The following is a 20090-nucleotide window of genomic DNA, read 5'->3' as shown; positions in this document are numbered from 1 at the left end:
GGGGCCCATAACATTTATTTCACACAGATGTCACAATTGCAATGTTGTATTCAATAGATTTCCATCACAATTGTTATGGTGAAAATGAATGGTTTTCCAGAATGTTAGCTCAATTTATGACACATGTAGTTGTCACAATTACGATGGTTGACCTTGCCATCACAACTTGCAACTACAAAAGTGTAACGCCTATCTAAAGGGAGCCAATTCTAACTAATGTCAGTTGAGCGACAAGTTATCATAGTAATTGTGATGGCTTGCCATCACAATTGGGCCCAAATGTAGTAGTGCAATCTTCTAAATCCATCCCCATATCCAAAATGAGCATACTCAGGTAAGGGTTTCAGATTCGGTTAATTCATAAACAATTCAATAATGAAATTCAATTTTCTTCTCAAACAAGGGTTTCAACCCAGATTAAATTCTAAAAATTGATTCATCCAAACACAAAGAAGACAAAGATATTTCAAAGAGGAACTACTACGCAAAACTCACAAGATCCTTTTGATGCTAATTGATCAAATGCTCAGAGCTCGCAAGAAAATTATCTTCCTTTCAGAAACCCTCTTTCTCAGAAATTGGCTCTAGCAAACCTGTATGTGAAGAAATGAGCTCTAATTTCTTAATAAAGAGCTTTCTCCCTTTAGGGTTTCAATTTTACAATCACGCAAAACCTTTTTCCTTAATGTTTTATTTTTTTTAAATTTCATGTGCAAACTTTTGTATTTTAATTAAAATAAACTTTATTAGATTAATTCCTTCTCTCTCTTATTAAATCACAAGACATCTTTAATAAAATATTTATTAATTTAACTAATAATAATATTTAGATTTTATTATAAAAATGGAACTCCTAAATAAATTATTATTAAATAAAATAAATATAAGTACACCAAAATCAAAACTATAATTAAACCTTAAAATGTAATTCTTTTATTTAATTAATTTCTCAATTAATTAAATATTGATTTTTTGTTATAAATTTTTCATTAAATTAAATCATTTAATAATATTTGATTTGATTTAATTATAATTGAAAATCACAACATACCCACAAAACTAAATAAGAAAACTCAATATATAGACAATGTACTAAATCAACTCAAGGGTCAAAATCATGAACTCACGTCACTTGATGAATTGAGAAGGTTAAATAACTCAAATACTTGTCCTACTTTCTAGGATAATTGGATTAGGGTAGGATTTGGACTCAAAAACTATCTACACTCTTTTTCCATTGAGATATTGTGATAGGGCACGCTCATCTTGGCAATTCTAGGAAGTTGATGCCCAGTACCTACAATCTACACAAAATTCGAGCATGTACATATACATATACTCTAAACTAAATAGGCAATGACGAGAAGTGATGCATCGTGTAGATTCTGACTAGTAGGTGACTATGACTCCCTCCCTCAACCATATTGGAAACATCAAACACAAAGTAAAACATACATGTACACCATACACATGCAAGTATGGAGTAAGTAACCTGGACTCTAGGGGGGCTTTGGTTGCTATCTTGGATAATTTTTTCCTTTAGAGCCTCGATTTCCTAAAACAACCATTTGATATATCGAAAGTTATCTATCAAGCCATTCTTCACGTTGTTATCTAATATGCAGTGAACAATGTTATGTGTATTGTATTAGACACATTAGAATCCTAGATAATAATTCTATAGTTAAATCAATTCAAAAGTAATGTATACGTATTCCAAAAGTTATTGTCACTAATATTAACACAACCTTATAAAATTAAATCTATAGGGCTTTGCTCCTTCAAAGAGCTCTTGGATTTATTTTTCCTTTAACATAGAGCAACTAGGTTGCTTTTTTTTTCCTCACAAAAGTGACTTGAATAAGTTTAGAAACAATAAATTGAGGTGAAAGTGATACATCCATGTAATAAAGCCTTAATAGAAATATTATGTATTTGCTGGGTTTTTATTTGGCGTGAAAAAGCCTCAACTTCCCTAATAAAATTTTCCAACAATGAAATGAGGAAAAAGGATAAGCCTGTAAGGATTTTCTATTAAAGAAAATTAAGAAACACAAAATGATAATGATAGTAATAGTTAAAATTCTACCTAAGGTGAGATATTTGATAAGGATCCAAGAAAATTGTCACATGGTTTAAAGTAGATGTCAAACAAACCCAATTTGACACTTGACCAATTGTTCCCCTTGAATAAATTTAACAAGCTTTCAATGTTTGAGCTCTTGCTTTGTTAGTAGATATTCTTCCCACTCTAGCTCATCTCAATGGCTCTTCTAATGACCTCATTAACTTTGAAGCTAATGACACCCACCTAGATATATCTTTAGTACAACTAGATGGAAAAATTTTCATCATGTCCATTAACTCTAGATATGAGGCAATGCCTCCCTCACCATAAATATAGAAACATAATGACATCCTTCTTGGAATCCTTACAAGAGTGTAGCTTAATGTGAACATGACTATAAGAACATCTTCCAAAACAAATATGGTGACTTTTTTAATTTAATTTTTTTTAATTTTATAAATTTGATATTATAATGTATATTGACCTAATATTATATATTTAAAGGAATTAAATTAATCACATATAATATACTTTGATCTTTTGAATCTAACCTTACCCATTCTCAATTGTACTAGTGAAGACAATTTATTATTATTATTATCTATACATCTATCTTTAAATCGAATTATAAATTAATATATCATAATTTATCTATTAATGAACCAATAAAAATAATTAATTAAGCTAAGAGGCTTCTACAATGGGAGCAGATTTCGTTGTAAACAATCTAACATTTTAAAAAAAATTCATAGGTAGTTGAATAGTTATACCATGTCCTTTATTGGAATTCCATTCTGACTTGACCGACAATGCTTAACATTGATGGGATTCTCTCTTGACTCTTTACCTATTTAATACTGCTTCCCATTCCCTCATTAACCACACATTATTTTTTGTTTGAAGGCTTTGATATTTCCAAATGCTAAACACGTGTCCTGTGAGTCATTAATTACAAACATCAGGTCAAGCTGGGTCATTCAATAACATTTTGTTGCTAACAGTTTCAAGAAATATTCAAATGTTCCTAAATATATTTCTTTGTCATTCACCCCAGCAACAAGAAAGCCAATAATTTGTTATGGTGTAGAAAGCCAAATGTCTTGCCTTATGCTCCATTTTTAGGCATTACATGTTTCAGGTAAGATGTGTTTTCAATTCTTTGAAGCTAAACCATCAGGCATCGGTATTATATATGGCAAGAGCCCATTTTGTTTTCTCTTCAACATTGGATTGAGCAACAGGATCAATATTCTGAAAAAGATGTATATTTATGTGTTTTGATTTCTTCTATTTTCGAAACTTTTATTGTGTGGTTTTTTCTTATTTTGAAATCTCTGTAGTTTCCTTAAATTTTCTTAGAAACTTTGTTAGAATAGAAATTCTACTCAATTAAAAACATTGCAAATTTGTATTTTGATTTCTTCCATTTTGGAAACTTTTATTGTGTGATTTTTTCTTATTTTGAAATCTACATAATTTCCTTAAATTTTCTTAGAAACTTTGTTAGAATAGAAATTCTACTTGATGAGAAACATTGTAGATTTGTTTCTATTTCTTTCTCTCAATTAAAAACATTAGATTTTTATAATTTAAATATTATAATATTAATTAATCTAGCTTTTTCATTAGATTATTTGAATCAATGATTAAATTCCTCTATCTATTATTAGAATAACATTACAAAGCTACTTGAAAATGGAAAACAAATGATAGATGATGAAATATATATTGAATGAAAAGATTATAAACTATGATCTAATTCAAAAATAACAATGATCAATAGTTCTCAAATGAAATAACCATAAATATATGCACCTGAAGCATGTTGGAACTGATTCGTATGATATGGTCTTGGAATTGGGAAATGTTATACTTGGATCTTGTGTATGGATTGACATAATAATTCTCAATAAAATCATTGCTGCATGCGCTCACAATGAATATTGCTTTATTCAAAATTTTGTTGGCCTCTTCAATTCCTGCTATTTTCTCCAACTTTTTTTTGTACTCCTTGAAGAACTCAACTTCCTTCCACATGGGTATTACAGACTAGCAATTGCGAAGACAATAATAAAGAGAGTTAATTATAGATTCTCTGCATGCAAAGAGTAATATTTATCATTTCGAGAGACCTCCTTAATGTCAAAGTGCAAAAAGAGGAAAATATTATGAAACATATACTCCAAGTGGCTTTTCAATAGGGAGGGACCTTAAATTTTACACTACAATAGCAGTAGATTTTATAGCCAACTATCTGATTGCATGCTAACTATTTTATACGATGATTTTGACATAGAGCTTTCAAAGTTTTAGGTTTTAACCATGGGATATATAATTAAGTTTCTAACATCCTTCTTTTAGAGCTAAAAATAGCAAGCATTGGTTTTATCTTTGTTAAAGAAAATTGGCAAACTGTCTTACTTTCATGGTGGCTTGGAAGTTGCTGGTGGGTGGCCAAACTAGGGTGTCTTTGATAGTTTAAGAATCTAGTAGGTGAATTAATATTGGTAATTGTTTGGAATTTTTTATAATTATATATTTTACAATTTTTTAAATTTAAATAAATAATTTGTTGTAGAGAAATAAATTAGTATAAAATTATGATTTAGTCAAATTATCTTTATAGAAAATTTTATATTCAAAATATTTTAACAAGAATAAAAAATGTAGTAGTAGATGGGTTCAATGTTGCTTTTAGATTTGACCTTGTGAGATTTTAAATCTTTATATAAGTGTTGCATTCTATGAACTATCATCATCATGTTGAAGAGTAGTAGATAGATTTTAGATCAACTAATTATAGAGTATGGGTCATGTCAACTATTATCATGATGTTAAATAAAAGTAGATGAGTTTTATATTAGTTATAGTTCCTACGAACTATTATTAAGATGTTCAACAAAATTTAAAAAAAAATTAATCAACAAATTATATGCTATAGGTCCTATGAACTATGCTAATTATACTATTATAGGTCTTATCAACTATTATCATGATATTAAATAGTAGTAGAATAATTTAGATCAGCTCATTATACATCATGAAGCAATTTAAATTAACTTTATCAAATTTAAATTTAGATAATCCATACAAAATTTAATAATAAATATGTGCTATAAATAAATATACTATTAGAAAATTATATTTTAATTAAAATATTTTTACATAAATCTAATACTTTAAAGAAACTCTTTAATAAAAGCGTGATTTTTTTCTTTTTAAATAGAAACTTGGTTTGAAACCAATCCATTATATAGTTTATCAAACATCCAAGTTTAGATAAATAAACATAGATACATATGTACAATTATAATTCATTTATATATTTATAATGCATGATACATTAATTTTTATTAACAATTAGTAATCTTTTTAATAGATAGATCATTTTTAATATATAAAATTTAAGATTATACTATTTTTCATGTTAGATTGTTAAAATTCAGATATGCTCTCAAATAATTGATATTAGAAAACCTTTTAATTTGTTTTGATTTATTTACTATATGGAGTAGGAAGAGTTGTGGTAATTTAGTTTTTAGGGAATTCTATTATTATTTGTCAGTTTGATACTGACCATTTTTAATTCTTACATTATAGATATCAGAAAAAAATTAACTATGAATGCTCAACAAAATAATTCTGAAAACACTATCACAAGCCCACTTCTTGCAGATGACTCGGTGCAATCAAATCAAATTGTTCAAACTTATTTGGATAGATTGGGAACAATCATTTTCGAATCTTGTAAAAAAATTACAGCTGAAATTCATACTACGAGCTTTCATGTTCAAGGTGTCCAAGATTCTCAAATCCTACAGATGGGACAATATACAAAGGAAATTCATGAGATATGGAAGAAATCATTTGGGTTCTTTGAATTTATGAAAGACATCCGCTATGATGAAGAGCACATGGATGGCGAAAACAACCTTTTCCTCACTAATGAATTCCACATGTTTTTGCATCACTATAATGAAATCTAGGAGTTGTATTATTTGACATTATCATTTTTTTTTATAAATTTGTATGTTCGACTTATCAGTTTTGACGAATGTATGCTATTTTTCCTTTCTCTTAAACAAATTTAGTATTATACATACATGACTATTTGGTATTTAGTATATTTGTAGATCTTCTTCTCTTATCCACACAAAAAGTTCCTTCTATATGTATGTGTGAATTGTTCAAATATTAATTAGAAATGAATAAATATCTATCTTATCTGAAACACAATGCCACTAAATTTATGTGATATTTTAAACCAATTTTATAAAAAAATAGTTTACTAGATCTACTATTTTTAAAAAATGATTGGTTACAAATTTATTTCATAGAATTAAATATATCAAGTATGAATTTCGAATCGAATCAAGAAAGAAGACAATACCAAATGGAGCAATGAAGAGCATACCAGAGAGAATACCATAGAGAGTATCACAGACAATGACGAGAACAAATGACACAAGCTGAAAGAGAAGAAGAAAGAAGAAGGAACAATGAAGTTCAACAACTAAATTATGCCAGAAGAAGGGCATAATTGCTATTACAAGAATTGGAATTACAAAATAGGGATAGAATTACTTGTCAATGAACATCTGATGAAGTATCTCATTTTCAAACACAAGGGAGATGTATGAAGTTGATTTTGAATCAAGTGAGAGGTACAATCAAGCATTACCTGCATTTGTGGAAATGAGTCACTAGAATGAAAATTCAAGAACAACAGAGTGTGTTCCTAAAATGCCTCATCCTACAAGCCAAAATAGGATAAATTTAGGTGGACAAGGCAATATAGAAAATATACAAATCCCAACTCTATTTCTTCAGGATAATTTCTATAGATTCCAAATGTAGTTTCAACAACAAATGGATAGCTTGAGAATGCCACATATGTGTTATATTTGTCAAGAATTCTATCTATGAATGAAAGTGTTATGTATGCCAAAAGGTCCATTATACAATAAAAGTTGACAAGAAAAGGGAAACAATAGATTTTCTGCTTTAAATAATATGGATCTAGGGCCACAACTTAAGGAGTTTGCGAACTTGACCCAAGTTGAGGAAATGCTAATTACACGTGTCATCCCCATACTTCAAGTTACACATGCAACAAGTCGTCAATATAAATATAAAGGGCATACAATAAGTTTCCCACAAAATATAGAAAATGTTTCCGATATATTGGCACACACAATAGACAATTTGCCAATTATTACTGTTAGATGAAGACATCAACGTGGAACAAACTATAACTTTATTGTGAATAGTGGTTGTGTCTGCAAAGCACTCAAATAAAAAGTAGAGCATGATAAATTTTATTCATATGTCCAAATTAATGAAAATGTTCTCAATGATCTACCTAGAAATGCAAATGAAAATATCTTTGCTAGATTAAAGACAGTCAATATGGAATTTGATTCAAATGCAAATGAGATTATTTTTGTTGGCCCAGTCATGGAGTCAGATGGAGGAAATATAATAGATCATACAACATCAATGGATTCAAGACCACCTAATGCCCAAAAAGAAATGGAACTTATTCATGCATGGGTCAATAACCCTGATGTAAATCCAACATCATTGATAGATTGGCCAAGTATAGATGTATCTCCAATTAATGAATATGTCACATTAGGATTATTTGATATGGCATTTCCAACACTATTTTTTGATGGGAATTGTGATTGGCTAGAGCCATGGTTGTGGCAGGTTTATCTTCACTAATTTGTGAAACATGTGATGCATTATAGGGATCATCATTTTGGAAAACATCCCAAATTTAGATATTTTGTGTTGAACATGATAGTGAGACATCGTGCACAAAACTCATCATTGGTGTTTGTGAAAAGAAGCTTTAAAGACATGCCCATTACCATCCATGAGTTGAAACAACATATGGAAAACACACCCCACTCCAATCTAGCAAATAAATTGATGTGATTTGGGACATCATTAAAGGGAAAATAGTCTTATTGGACTAAATCTTATGTAGAATTGATAGATTTGCTTCATCAAATTGGTAGTCTTACAATATTTTTCACATTAAGTGCAATAGATATGTATTGGCCTAATTTGCATGCACTTATGCCAGGAATAATGCCAACTAATCCACAAGAAGCTCAGTATTGGAGAAGACAAAATATTATTGACTATCCTCACATAGTCACACACTATGTGCACTTAAGACACTCAATGTTTAGAAAAGAGATTCTAGAAAAGGGAAGGAATGTTAAGGACTTTTGGTGTAGATATGAATGGCAACATAGGGGGTCCCCACATGTACATGGATTCATATGGATCAAAGGAGCACCTGATGTGGATAAAATTGATTGGTCAAATGAGGAGGAAAGAAGAAGTGCTGAAAGATATTTTCACTCCATTGTTCATGCATGGAACCCTAGAAATGATCCTCATCAATGAAATATACAAGCATGTTAATAAATATTTATATATATTCATGTAATGTGATATTAATTAGTGTACTTATTTTTTCTTACCTTGAATTGTGGGCACTTATCAATTTTCAACAACATGCATGTCTCAAAAAGATAAGACAACTTGCAGAGGTGGATTTGGACTGTGACTATGAAGAAATATTAAACAGTGTGGATCGACACATAATATGTATGGAGGGTGCATGCCTATGAAAAAAAAGGGAAAGATGGTTTGTAGGTAATTATTTCATCCCAATGAATATTTATTAGATATATATAAATAATTACTACAAAATGACAAGGCTTAATATAATATTTCTTACATGGATTGTAGGTATAATGCTCCTTGGCCATTAAACCTAGGGGGATCAAAATTATATGAAGACATGGAAATAGGGGGAAAAAAATTGAACCAATGAGAAATAATGATAGAGTCAATTCACATAATCACCACATACTACAATTATGGAGAGCAAATATAGATTGGCAACTTGTTCTTTCCAAACATGCTATCATAAAATATATCGCCAAGTATGTAGCAGAAGTAGAGAAAAGCTCAAAAATGTACCACCAAATGTTGATGCATCTATCCAATATGGGAAATCCAGATGATTTAGCAGCACAAGCATATAGGAGGCTTCTAACTGAGACAATTGTAGAAAGAGACATTGGTGCTCAAGAAACTTGTCTTATGTTATTAGAGCTTTCATTGGTGGAGTGTAGTAAAAAATTTGTCAATCTACATGTCTCACTTGAGATGTTCAAACCTGTAGCTCTAAATAATGAAAATAAAAATGATGAAGAGAACAATGAAGAACAAACTAAATCTTTCATTGATGTTTATAAAAAAAGGCCATTATGTATGCAAGGTGTTACATTAATTGATGCGGCTAGATCATAGATATATAATCCTAAGAGAAAAAGAGATGACAAATGGGAGCCTAGGGAAAAACTTGCAATTGTCAGAGTATTTCATAGGTTTGTATATATCCCTTCATGTGAGTTAGGTAAATGGATTGAGTTTTTTTTATCAGATTTACTTCTCTACAAGCCATTCTGTGATATTGAATAGGATATTGCTCATGATGATGCCTCTATCATACAAAATTGGGAGACATTCAATTACAACCCTTGGCATGTTCAATGTACAATGTCTGCAGAAAATGTTTAAAACCCAAATGATTCTGAAATTGAAGAAAATGAAGATGTTGATAGAAATACTACAGAACATGAATGGGAGATTATATCTAGGTTGCACTAGGGTCAAAATATACATTTCTCAGAAATAGACATGTTGGGAAGAAGAGACGTTGATAGACAAACAAATTGGCCTATTGATTATCAAGGAGAAGAGTACACTACCAGAGCAATCAATTTCATAAGTAAAATGAAGAATCATGGGTGCCTTATCTATGATGAAATTCCTCAATGCATTAACTACATGACCTTTGGTGAGAAACAAAAAAGGTAGCCAACATAATCATGACACACTACCACATAAATCAAAATGCAGAACCATTGTTTATGATGATTCAAGGAACAACAGGAATAGGAAAATCATATCTAATTGGTGCCATTAGTAAATCTCTTCAAAATGCGGCAATGCCCTCCCATTCTCCACTTCTATTACTTGCACCAATAGGAGTTGCAACATTCAATATAGGAGCTTCTACAATTCATTCAAAATTGAAGATACCAATAAGAGATTTTTCTTAACTGGAAGGAGCAAGACTCACAAGTTTTCAAGAAGAAATGTCACATATAAAATATATTTTGATTGATGAAATGAGCTTCATTGGTCAAAACATGTTGGAAAATATAGATTCATGACTGTGCTAAGCATTCCCACAATCTACACATATAAGCTTTGGAGGTAAAGATTCTACTTTTGCATCATCAATAGCTAACTCATGTTTGAAATGTACTATATTTGAATCAAATTTATGAAATAATACATAGTTTTTAAAATAATTATTTTCCTCAATTGTATTTCAGGTGTATCTATAATATTGGTGGGAGATTTGGGCCAGTTGCCTCTTGTCAATGATAGAGTAGCATATGACAGCAATAAGTGCTCAAAGTTGCTATGGCAAGAATTCAAGACTATTATCACATTAGATAAGATATTTAGACAAGATGGGGAAGATATTGAACAACAAAGATTTTGACAACTTTTGACGAATCTAGGAGATGCAAACCCACAAATTGATGATTGAAGGTTGCTAATGTCAAGGACCCCTATCAATATAGATGTTGGAACAAATTTTGAATTTGATAATGATGTTCATTTGTTCTCAACAAATGAAAATGTTCATGCTCATAATAAAAAAATGATACATTCATTGAAGCATCCTGTTGCACGTTGTGTTGCATCAAAAGAAGGCACTATTAATATAATAGATGACTATTCAAATGATGAGCTTGATCTGGAGTTGTTAATCTATAAGGATTCAAGGGTCCTGCTAACTTCAAATCTATGGATAGAGGCTGGTCTTGTAAATGGGGCTCTTGAATACATTCAAAAAATTGTCTACAAGCAAGGCTATGCTCTGCTTGAGCCTCCCAACATATGTGATCGTTGAGTTTGATGGTTATTCAGGACTACCATTCAAAGATCATAATCGAAAGATAATTCCAATACCACCAATATAGAAAGGTAGAACACTTCAACTGCCATTGAGGTTGGCATGCGCATTGACTATTCACAAATCTTAGGGATTGACTCTTCCCTAAGCAACAATTGATATAGGACCAAGAGAAAGAGCAAGATTGACATTTGTGGTAGTTTCACATGTAAAAGTTCTCTAGTGTTTGAGAATAATGCCTCCTTTCACATATGATCGTTATGAGAAAATGAAAAAGGGTAAAGAAATTTTGAAGCGCAAGGATGAAGAAAATAGACATAAGCACCTTGAAGATAGTTAATGTGATATGTTATTCTTAAATGTTATGTTTGTAAAAGTCTTTTTGGAGATATTAGTATTTTGTTTGTAACACTTCCTACTATATTCTGTGTTTTAAAAATGTCTCTATCATACAAAGATAAATGATAAAAAAAACTTTCTTCATTTTAATTTATTCTATTTTGAGAAACCCTATCTTTTTTTATGATACTTTATTTTTATAGATCTTAATTAATTGTAGTGATGTATTAAGTAATAATTATATCTTAACTAATTGTACTAATGTTTTTTAAGTAATAATTGTACTGATTCATTCGGTAATATTAGCTTATGTTTACAAATTATATTTACTTTTGCATCAATGTCTCTTAATCTTTTATGACAATATTATGGATAACTTTTCTTTATTTAAACTATTAAGTAAAAGATTCATTATATAATTTCAAAGAAAAAATCAATCAATATAATTTACTTATTCTAATTATCCTCCAATATTAATTTAATTTTGTTTCATACTTTTAAAATTAGTGAGCTTAACTTTATTTCTATTGACTTTATTTGGTCTATATTTAACTATCAGTGGTAGATTTAATTTGTGTGTTCTATATTTTTTGATTATATCTTATAATGGTTTTATATATTTTTGTATTGATATTTGTTGAAAATTTTGTAGCATATCATTTCAGCTATGGATTCTTCTATTGGAGAGTCAAATATCATTGTTACGAGTCTTGTTGCTTCCGTCACCTCAAATAATTTCTTTGAGACTGATTTAGATAAATGTAAATGAATAATCTGGGAATCATGCTCACATATAATCAAAGCTTTGGAGAATGTTGCATTGTTAATTGATACTGTTGATGAACTAGAAATAATGGAAACGGCAGATGTTGCCAAAGTTATGCATGACACATCTACAAAAATAGATGCACTTCCATAAATGATGAAAGAAGTCTACCACGATTATTGCTCTAATAAAGGCCGCAACACCATCCTTATCACTGAGGAATATGTGATGCAGCTACATCATTATGGAGAAATGTTCTTTTTTTAGTTTCTTCTCATATTTCCTATATTTCATCTGAATACTTCTACTTCGGCTTATATTTCCTATTTCATCTATGTAAGTGGTATGAACAACAACATGAAAAATTTATTTTCACTATTCAACTCATGATCACATACTTTTTTCCATCTATGTGAGTTTTGTGAACAACAAAATAAATAAATAAATTCAACTCTTCAAATGATGTTTAAAGGTACAATTACGATATTTGATGTTACATTTTCTATGCATAATCATCAACACTAGTAATAATATTTATAAAATTGATGCTAACATTGATATGTATACTATGTATAAAAGTTATGCTCTCATTGATATGTTAGATGCTATATTATCTATGTAGAATCATCAAAACTAATAATAAAATGTATAAAATTATAAAATTGATACTGACCCTTTAAAAAATTAACATATTTATTAAGTCATTCAAAATTAATTATTCAAATGCATTATGTCAAATTTTATTTTAATATTTATTAATAATTAAAATTATTAATTTTAATAATTAAATAAACTTAATAAATGAAAATAATATTATTAAAAATAAAAAATAATAATAAAATAAATAAATAAAATATATTTAAACAAATAACATTATTAATTGTGCTTATTAATTGTGCACCACGTCTGTTATATATATATTTATATATATAAAAGTCGAGAGTTATCCTTCTTCGAAGTACCTATTTTCATAATCTAACTAACTGCAATAGGTGCCTCAAAAAGGATAACTCTCAGCTTTTTTATATATATTAAAATATATAAGCAGTATAATATCAAATAGAAATTCTTATCATGCCACGTTACCGACCAAATGTCATTTTGGTCTCATTATTTCTTTCTAGTGCAATGCTTGCATTGGACTGTAATTTGGGTTTTGGGAAGGGAGGGAAGGCGAATGGTTTTTGATTCGAACGGATTGTGGACTGGAATGGAAAGTGAAAAGGTTTTTCATAGCTTATATAGCGTGTCATGGATACAATGTTTCATAGTTTATTCACTGTGTCATGGATACGATTTCTTTATTTCATGCAATGGAAAAATCTACGAGAATGGCTGAAAGGAATCTGAACAAATCTCCCTCAGCTGCAGCTGATGTCGAAGAAAAATATGGCCCCATCAAAGAAGAGGAGTTTCCTCCAAATTACAAGCACTCCGAATTTGACAAATGGCTTTTTCTGGAATGTGCAGCTTTATTGGCTCTTATAGCAGGATTGCTTTCAAGTCTCATAGTCGGGCCTCTGAAGAAACGTTACATTTGGGGGTTAGAGTCATGGAAGTGGTTTTTGATGGCTCTGCTTGTTTTCTGCGGGAGACTCGTTTGTGGCTGGATAATTCGTGTGGGTGTTTACGTAATCGAGAGAAATTTCATTTTGAGAAAGAGGGTCCTCTACTTTGTCTATGGAGTGAGGAGTAGTGCGAAGAATTGCCTCTGGTTCGGCTTAGTTTTGTTCGCTTGGTATCTCATATTTGATAAAAAGGTAGTAACCGTTCCACACTCTCGTTTTTCATAATTGTTCTTCTCAATGGAAATGCATTTTCATAATTGTTATTGTTGTTGAGGATAGGGTTTTTCTTCTTATTCATCTGCAAATTCCTCTTTATATTTGTGATCTCTTTTACATTCTAATATTTTGGTAAATTTTTGCTATCAGTTGGAGCGAGCTACCGAGAACAAAATCCTGTTGGATAACATAGGGAAATTTCTACTTTGTCTTCTGTGCGCCTCATTTCTGTGGCTATTCAAGACACTATTGGTGAAGATTTTGGCTTTGAATTTTCATGTGAAAACATATTTTGACAGAATTCAGGAGTCCATATTCCATCAATATGTGCTTGAAACTATATCGCCACCCCCAATGATGGAAATCCACCAATCCTCTGCTGTAGCAGATAAAAATAATACGAACAATGCAGGACACCTAGAAATTCAAATAGATCCTCCTGATAACAGGAATAATGATAGGGCAGGGCACAAAGAGGAAGGGGGCACCAATGGGATAACCATTAAACAACTGCAAAAGCTGAATCAGAGGAATGTCTCTGCTTGGAAAATGAAGAGATGGATCCGAAATATCAGGCATTCAGGAATCGCTAACACAATTGACAGGTCTTTGAATTACCATAAACATGATCCGAAGATCGATAGTGAACGTCAAGCAGCAATTAAGGCAAAGAGGATATTTGAAAATGTTGCTAAGCGTGGAACAGAGTATGCATCCACTGACTTGTTCTTTGAAGTAATACCTTTACCTCACATAAGCTTTTTCATACAATGAGGTGCCGTACTAAGCTTTGTTTTTGTTATTCAAGAATTAGAAAGCTAACATTTAATAGTTTCTGGTGGATTGTTCCAATAAAAATTTGTAGCAGGCAATACTATTGGCAGTTTATTTATGTCTTAATAGAACGCCGTTGCCATTTAAACTGGCATCCTCACGCAATAAGATCCACAAGCACTCTTGATCACTACCATGGACTGGAAATTGGTATCCCGGTTCCTAACCATACTGCAGTCTGCCCATGTACCCATTCATGTGTTTGGTAATTAAACCATGAACTAATACCAAAACGGCTCTGCTAAGCATTATGTGCAGCAGTTTTTATTGTATGATCACTTTGGTGCTAATGCCATTGTTCTCAAACACCTAACTTTTACAAAAGCACCAAGGAAAAAGCATGAACCTACAAGCATAAATAGGACCAGAGAATATAAGGAAAATCCACAGCTCATGGTTCATTTACTTCTGGCAAATGAATATGTTTCAGAATTTTTTTTTTCTTAGTTAAATTGAAGTCCCATCTTTTGCAGTTATATTGAGGAAGATGACCTGCTGAAGTTAATGAGGAAAACAGAGGTGAGCAGAGTCTTTCCCCAATTTACAGGAGCCTCAGATACAGGAAGGATCACTGAATCATCTCTTGCAAACTGGGTGGTATGCTATTTCAAATCAGTTCCATACTGCTTTTAAATATCACTCCCAACATATAGCTAGATGTAGTTTTGTTCGGAACGTTGTGCTTATTTCATGTTCTTTTGACCTAATTTTTCTGTTTTATTCCAACGAAAGCAGCACAAAAAAAAAATTAAACTAGGCAATACTGATTATCTAGTTCTATTAGCTCTTTCTTGGGACATACTGACTAATGTATCTTTTTTTTGTGGCAGATGAATGTTTTTGAAGAAAGGAAATTACTTTCCCGGTCTCTTAATGACTCCAAAACTGCAGTTAAATAGCTACACAAGCTCATCAATGCAGTTGTGGTTATAATCATAGTAATGTTCTCTTTGGTACTTCTGGGCATTGCCACCACCCATGCTATTGTTATAATATTAACTTCCCTTCTGCTTGTGGCTTTCATGTTCGGAAATACCTGCAAAACAATATTTGAAGCCATTGTGTTTGTATTTATCACACATCCATTTGACGTGGGTGATCGGTGTATTGTTGATGGAGTTCAGGTAAAAGTCGTCCTTCTCACCTTTCACAAATGGCTGAAATGATTGAAGATTCACCTATGAACAAAAAAAGAAAAAGTAGAAAATGTTACAGATTGGTTTTTTAATTCAACCGTACAACTAATTGATATTTGAATGGTACAGATGGTTGTCAAAGAAATGAACATCCTCACAACAGTGTTTCTGTTGAGTGATAACGAGAAAGTATACTACCCGAACTCAATATTATCTACGAAACCAATCATTAACTATCATAGGAGTCCAGATATGGGAGAGAGTGTTGACTTCTTTGTGGATGCTACTACTACTGTGGAAAAAATTGCTGCACTTAAGGAGAGAATAAGCAGGTCCTTTTATATGTGATTTTTTTTTTAGCAATGGTATAATATGAGGCACAGTTACACATAAATCTGCAAACACCCTTACATACGAAATACTTGATTGGGTTAATCACATAAAGTTTATAGAAATTTATTCTTAAATCCCAGCAACAAGAGAATCATAAACAAACTCTTCTAGGTCCGTTGATCCACTTTGGCCTAAAGGCCAGTAAGGTTAGGTTAGCTTATCTTATTTTTGAAATAGGTATTTCCTTGATTTGTATGAATATTTAGGCACTGTGTTTGTTTATGCAGCTATATTGAAAGCAAGCATCATCATTGGCACCCAGATTATAATTTGTTTACTAGGGAGATTGAGAACACTAATAGGATGAGAATGGGCCTTTGCCTCAGACATACAATGAATTATCAAAACATAAGTGAGAGATCAAATAGAAGATCTGCATTGCTACTGAAAATGAAGGATATGCTTGAGGAACTTCAAATTGAATATCAAATTTTGCCTGAAGAAATGCCCGTTAAGTTTGTTGGGTCTACTGTAAGATGAGATCCTCATTCATTTCTAATGAGTTGAGGTAAATAAAGAATAACAATTTTTATTGGAAGTGTTTATTTTTCTTTGTTTTGTTTTAATGACTGTTTCAATACTTATCTTGGAATCTGTATTGGTTTAAAATGACAAATTCTTTTGGATTGTGTTTTGCAGGGAACAAAGCTCCATTGCTTTGTGAACAAGGTACATGTTTCTAATATTACAGCTGTAGGATTGAGCATCCTTGCAGCATGGTCAGAATGATTAAGAATCAGCAGCTCCTCGGTGAGGGAGATTATTTTGATAAAAGACATGTTCCATTCAACATAATTTTAGAGACATCTATGTCTTGTGTTTTTTGTGTTGCAGCTTTACTGAAGGCAGCAATATATCCTCATTGAAGTCCTCAAGCCATAAGTCAGTAGTAATGACTACGTACACATACAATTTTGTACAAAACAAAGAAACCATGTTCATCCTTTAATAAATATAATGCCAACAGAAAAGGCATGGAGAAGTTCATGAAAGTCATGCAAGTGCAAATTAGTTTTCTTGTCAACTTGTTATTACCAGTTTGCATCCAATTTTCAGATAGGACTACAGTAGGGAGATAATTAATTAAGTACTTGAAAAAAACAGGAGGTTCATTTGACATTATTGCAGGTCATATTGATCCAAATATGGATCAAGTATTGAACCAGTTTTTGATACATCAAAATAGAACTATAACTCATCCTTTTGTAGTTTGGGCTACAACCTACCCATCTATACATTTAAAAGGAAGAGCATTCTTTTATCCACACGACAGAGTCAGTATACAACTTCAATGTCCTTCCATTTATGATCTCAAGCTGAAAGAACCTCTCTTTTAAAGAACTATAATTAATATACGACAGGTACCGACAACTTTTTGAAGAAAAACTGACTCGCTTTGAAGAGTTATGGTGGAACTGAAACCCAACAAGATTAGTTTCTAGGATTTGAGAAGAAATCAAAGAAATCATTTCATCTGTAAGTGAATCCAAAGAAGAACATAGAAATCCATGCATTTGATTTTTGGACATAAAAACTTATGTAATCAAAATTCTAAATAGCTCATCTAATTAAATTTTCGAACTTTTAAATTTCCAATATTTTAAGAACTACAATTTAATATGGAAGTCAAATTTAAATATGTTTTTATAGCTTCTTTCAACACTACACTTATTCGACGACAATGAGCCAGCGTTTAAAAAAAAACCATCTGGCATGTTTGCACTCTCAGTATGTTATGCTTTTAACCTCATTGTTGAAAAAATAAAATAAAATGAATGAACTTGCCATAACAATCTCTGTAAGTTCTAGAAGAGGTTCCACACTTAGGCTCCACTACAGCAACACAAATCTGATTACTTCACATCCATGGTAAATATAGTTTTTTCCTTGCTTTGATATTGGATTTCAAAAACATTTTCTCCTCCTTATTTGTATGACTCATTTATTTTTATTTGCCAATGTATTTAGGGTATACAATATTTCAACAAAAGAGAAGAGTAAGAATATTTACACAACTATCCAGTACAATTGTCATATGCATTGAAATAACTAAAATTTTATTGAAGAGCAAATGAAAGAGTCTTAATCACCTTAAGGAGACCACAGCCTAAGGAGCTATGGAACATAACATTTAACACATTTCCAAGTTTTCTATTGTGAATCTTTGATATCACCTCTCTATAAAAGTAGGATACCAATAACAACACTAGTAGTCCACTCATTTGGGTTGTTGCTTTATGTGGCACCATTAAAAATTCTCTTGATTTTGGAGCAAGAATTTAGCAAGTGGTCCCTCAATGTCTTGAGTAAGTTTTCTTTAGCAGCCTTGCATCCCTCATCAAACCAAGGGGTAGGTTAGGAAAGTATTTGAACTTGTCTTCATAGTATGAGATCTCCTACACGTCATCAAAGTCTTGTGCATTAAAGTGATCGGTATATTGCTGCAATATACTCAGTTCTATAATCATTTTCCTTGAGGGTGTTGCCCAAGTGCAGCCACAAAAAGCTTTCAGTTTTCTTGCTTCACAAGGAATATACCTTTTGTCTATTTTTTTCTATTAATGTGTTTGGTTTCCCCTCGTTAAAGTTCATTTGCGTGGATTCCAAACTTAACAAAGAGATGTAATGTTCAGGCTTCATTTTTTGTAAGCCAACCCCCAATATTGAACTCCAACAACTTGGAAATATAACTTCAAGAGTAAATCACATAGTAAACCATACTTACGCCTATTCTAGTTTTGTAGTGACATTGGAGTTATATGCTTCATATGTGGGTTTAAATGTGATAATATGCCAATTTTGTGACAACATAGAATTAGAATAGGTTTCTAGATTTAGTATGTATGTTCCTTGAAAAATAAATATTTGGCTTTTAAGAGACTTTTTTTTCTATTTTGTTATTGACTATTTATAATTAATATATTACTAGGCTTATAGCCTATTTGTTTAAAAATAAATTACTCTCTCTAAAGTAGCATAAGGAGCTTTGCTATCTAGATTTTTTTTCTTGTAGATCTTCAAGCTTTTAATAGAAAAGTAACAAGAATCCATCCTAATTGTTTCCCCCTTTAGATTATTTCCAGCCTATACTTATGTAGGTCTTCTTTATCTACTTTTATTATTCAAACCTATGATTCTCTTATTGGGATTGTGATCCCTCTATTCCCCTTACTTGTTTCAATACATTCATTCCTCGTTGATACTTTATTGTATCCTTCAAAATTTAGAACATTAAATATATCATACTAATGTTCTTTAGGCAACCTCTACAATTCCTACTTGTGATGCAATGTTGGTAGATGTAAAAGAATGTGATTCATATCATCTTGTGGTTGTAGTATGATGTTAAGTAATGAAAAAGTATTTTAGATCTTAGGTTTTGTGTTCCCATTTGGTCTACAACAAAATTTGTGTTCTTATGAGTATCAACCTATATACAAAGATAAAGTATCAATTTATATAAATGTTTTGCATTCCTACACATTCAATGAATATGGTGATATGACTCTTTGCTTACCACTTTGTCAATTTTAGGTGATGTTATGTTGGGCATTTTTAAGTATCCTAGAGGTTTGCCTCATTTTTGGAGTATTAATTTTAATGTGCATTAACAGTTCTATTTTTGTGAGTTGAATCGAGTTGTTTAAATCTGTATGGTAAAATCATAGGTAGCTCCTAAAATTGGCAACTACATGCAAACTTCAAATGCTTGTATATATATTTTCCTTTATTTTTTCATTTGGATAAA

General features: G+C 31.1%; 2 protein-coding genes across 2 annotated transcripts; both read left to right on the top strand.

Annotated features, from left to right (window-relative positions):
* Nucleotides 1-13526: 13526 nt before the first annotated feature.
* On the top strand, nt 13527-15712 carry LOC149527957 (mechanosensitive ion channel protein 6-like). Its single transcript, XM_089811222.1, has 5 exons — nt 13527-13955; nt 14130-14686; nt 14845-15018; nt 15287-15410; nt 15644-15712. Exons 1-5 carry the CDS (start codon nt 13527-13529, stop codon nt 15710-15712), a joined length of 1353 nt encoding a protein of 450 aa, XP_089667348.1.
* A 42-nt stretch (nt 15713-15754) lies between these two features.
* LOC149527956 (mechanosensitive ion channel protein 10-like) lies at nt 15755-17291 on the top strand. Its single transcript, XM_089811221.1, has 5 exons — nt 15755-15937; nt 16079-16281; nt 16570-16813; nt 16982-17061; nt 17177-17291. Exons 1-5 carry the CDS (start codon nt 15755-15757, stop codon nt 17289-17291), a joined length of 825 nt encoding a protein of 274 aa, XP_089667347.1.
* Nucleotides 17292-20090: the final 2799 nt, after the last annotated feature.

The sequence above is a fragment of the Cupressus sempervirens genome, chromosome 11 (genome assembly GCF_028749045.1).
Source record: "Cupressus sempervirens isolate cs-2001-9-10 chromosome 11, ASM2874904v1, whole genome shotgun sequence".
In the NCBI taxonomy this organism is placed as follows: Eukaryota; Viridiplantae; Streptophyta; class Pinopsida; order Cupressales; family Cupressaceae; genus Cupressus; species Cupressus sempervirens.
This window is presented reverse-complemented; position numbering and strand designations above follow the sequence as displayed.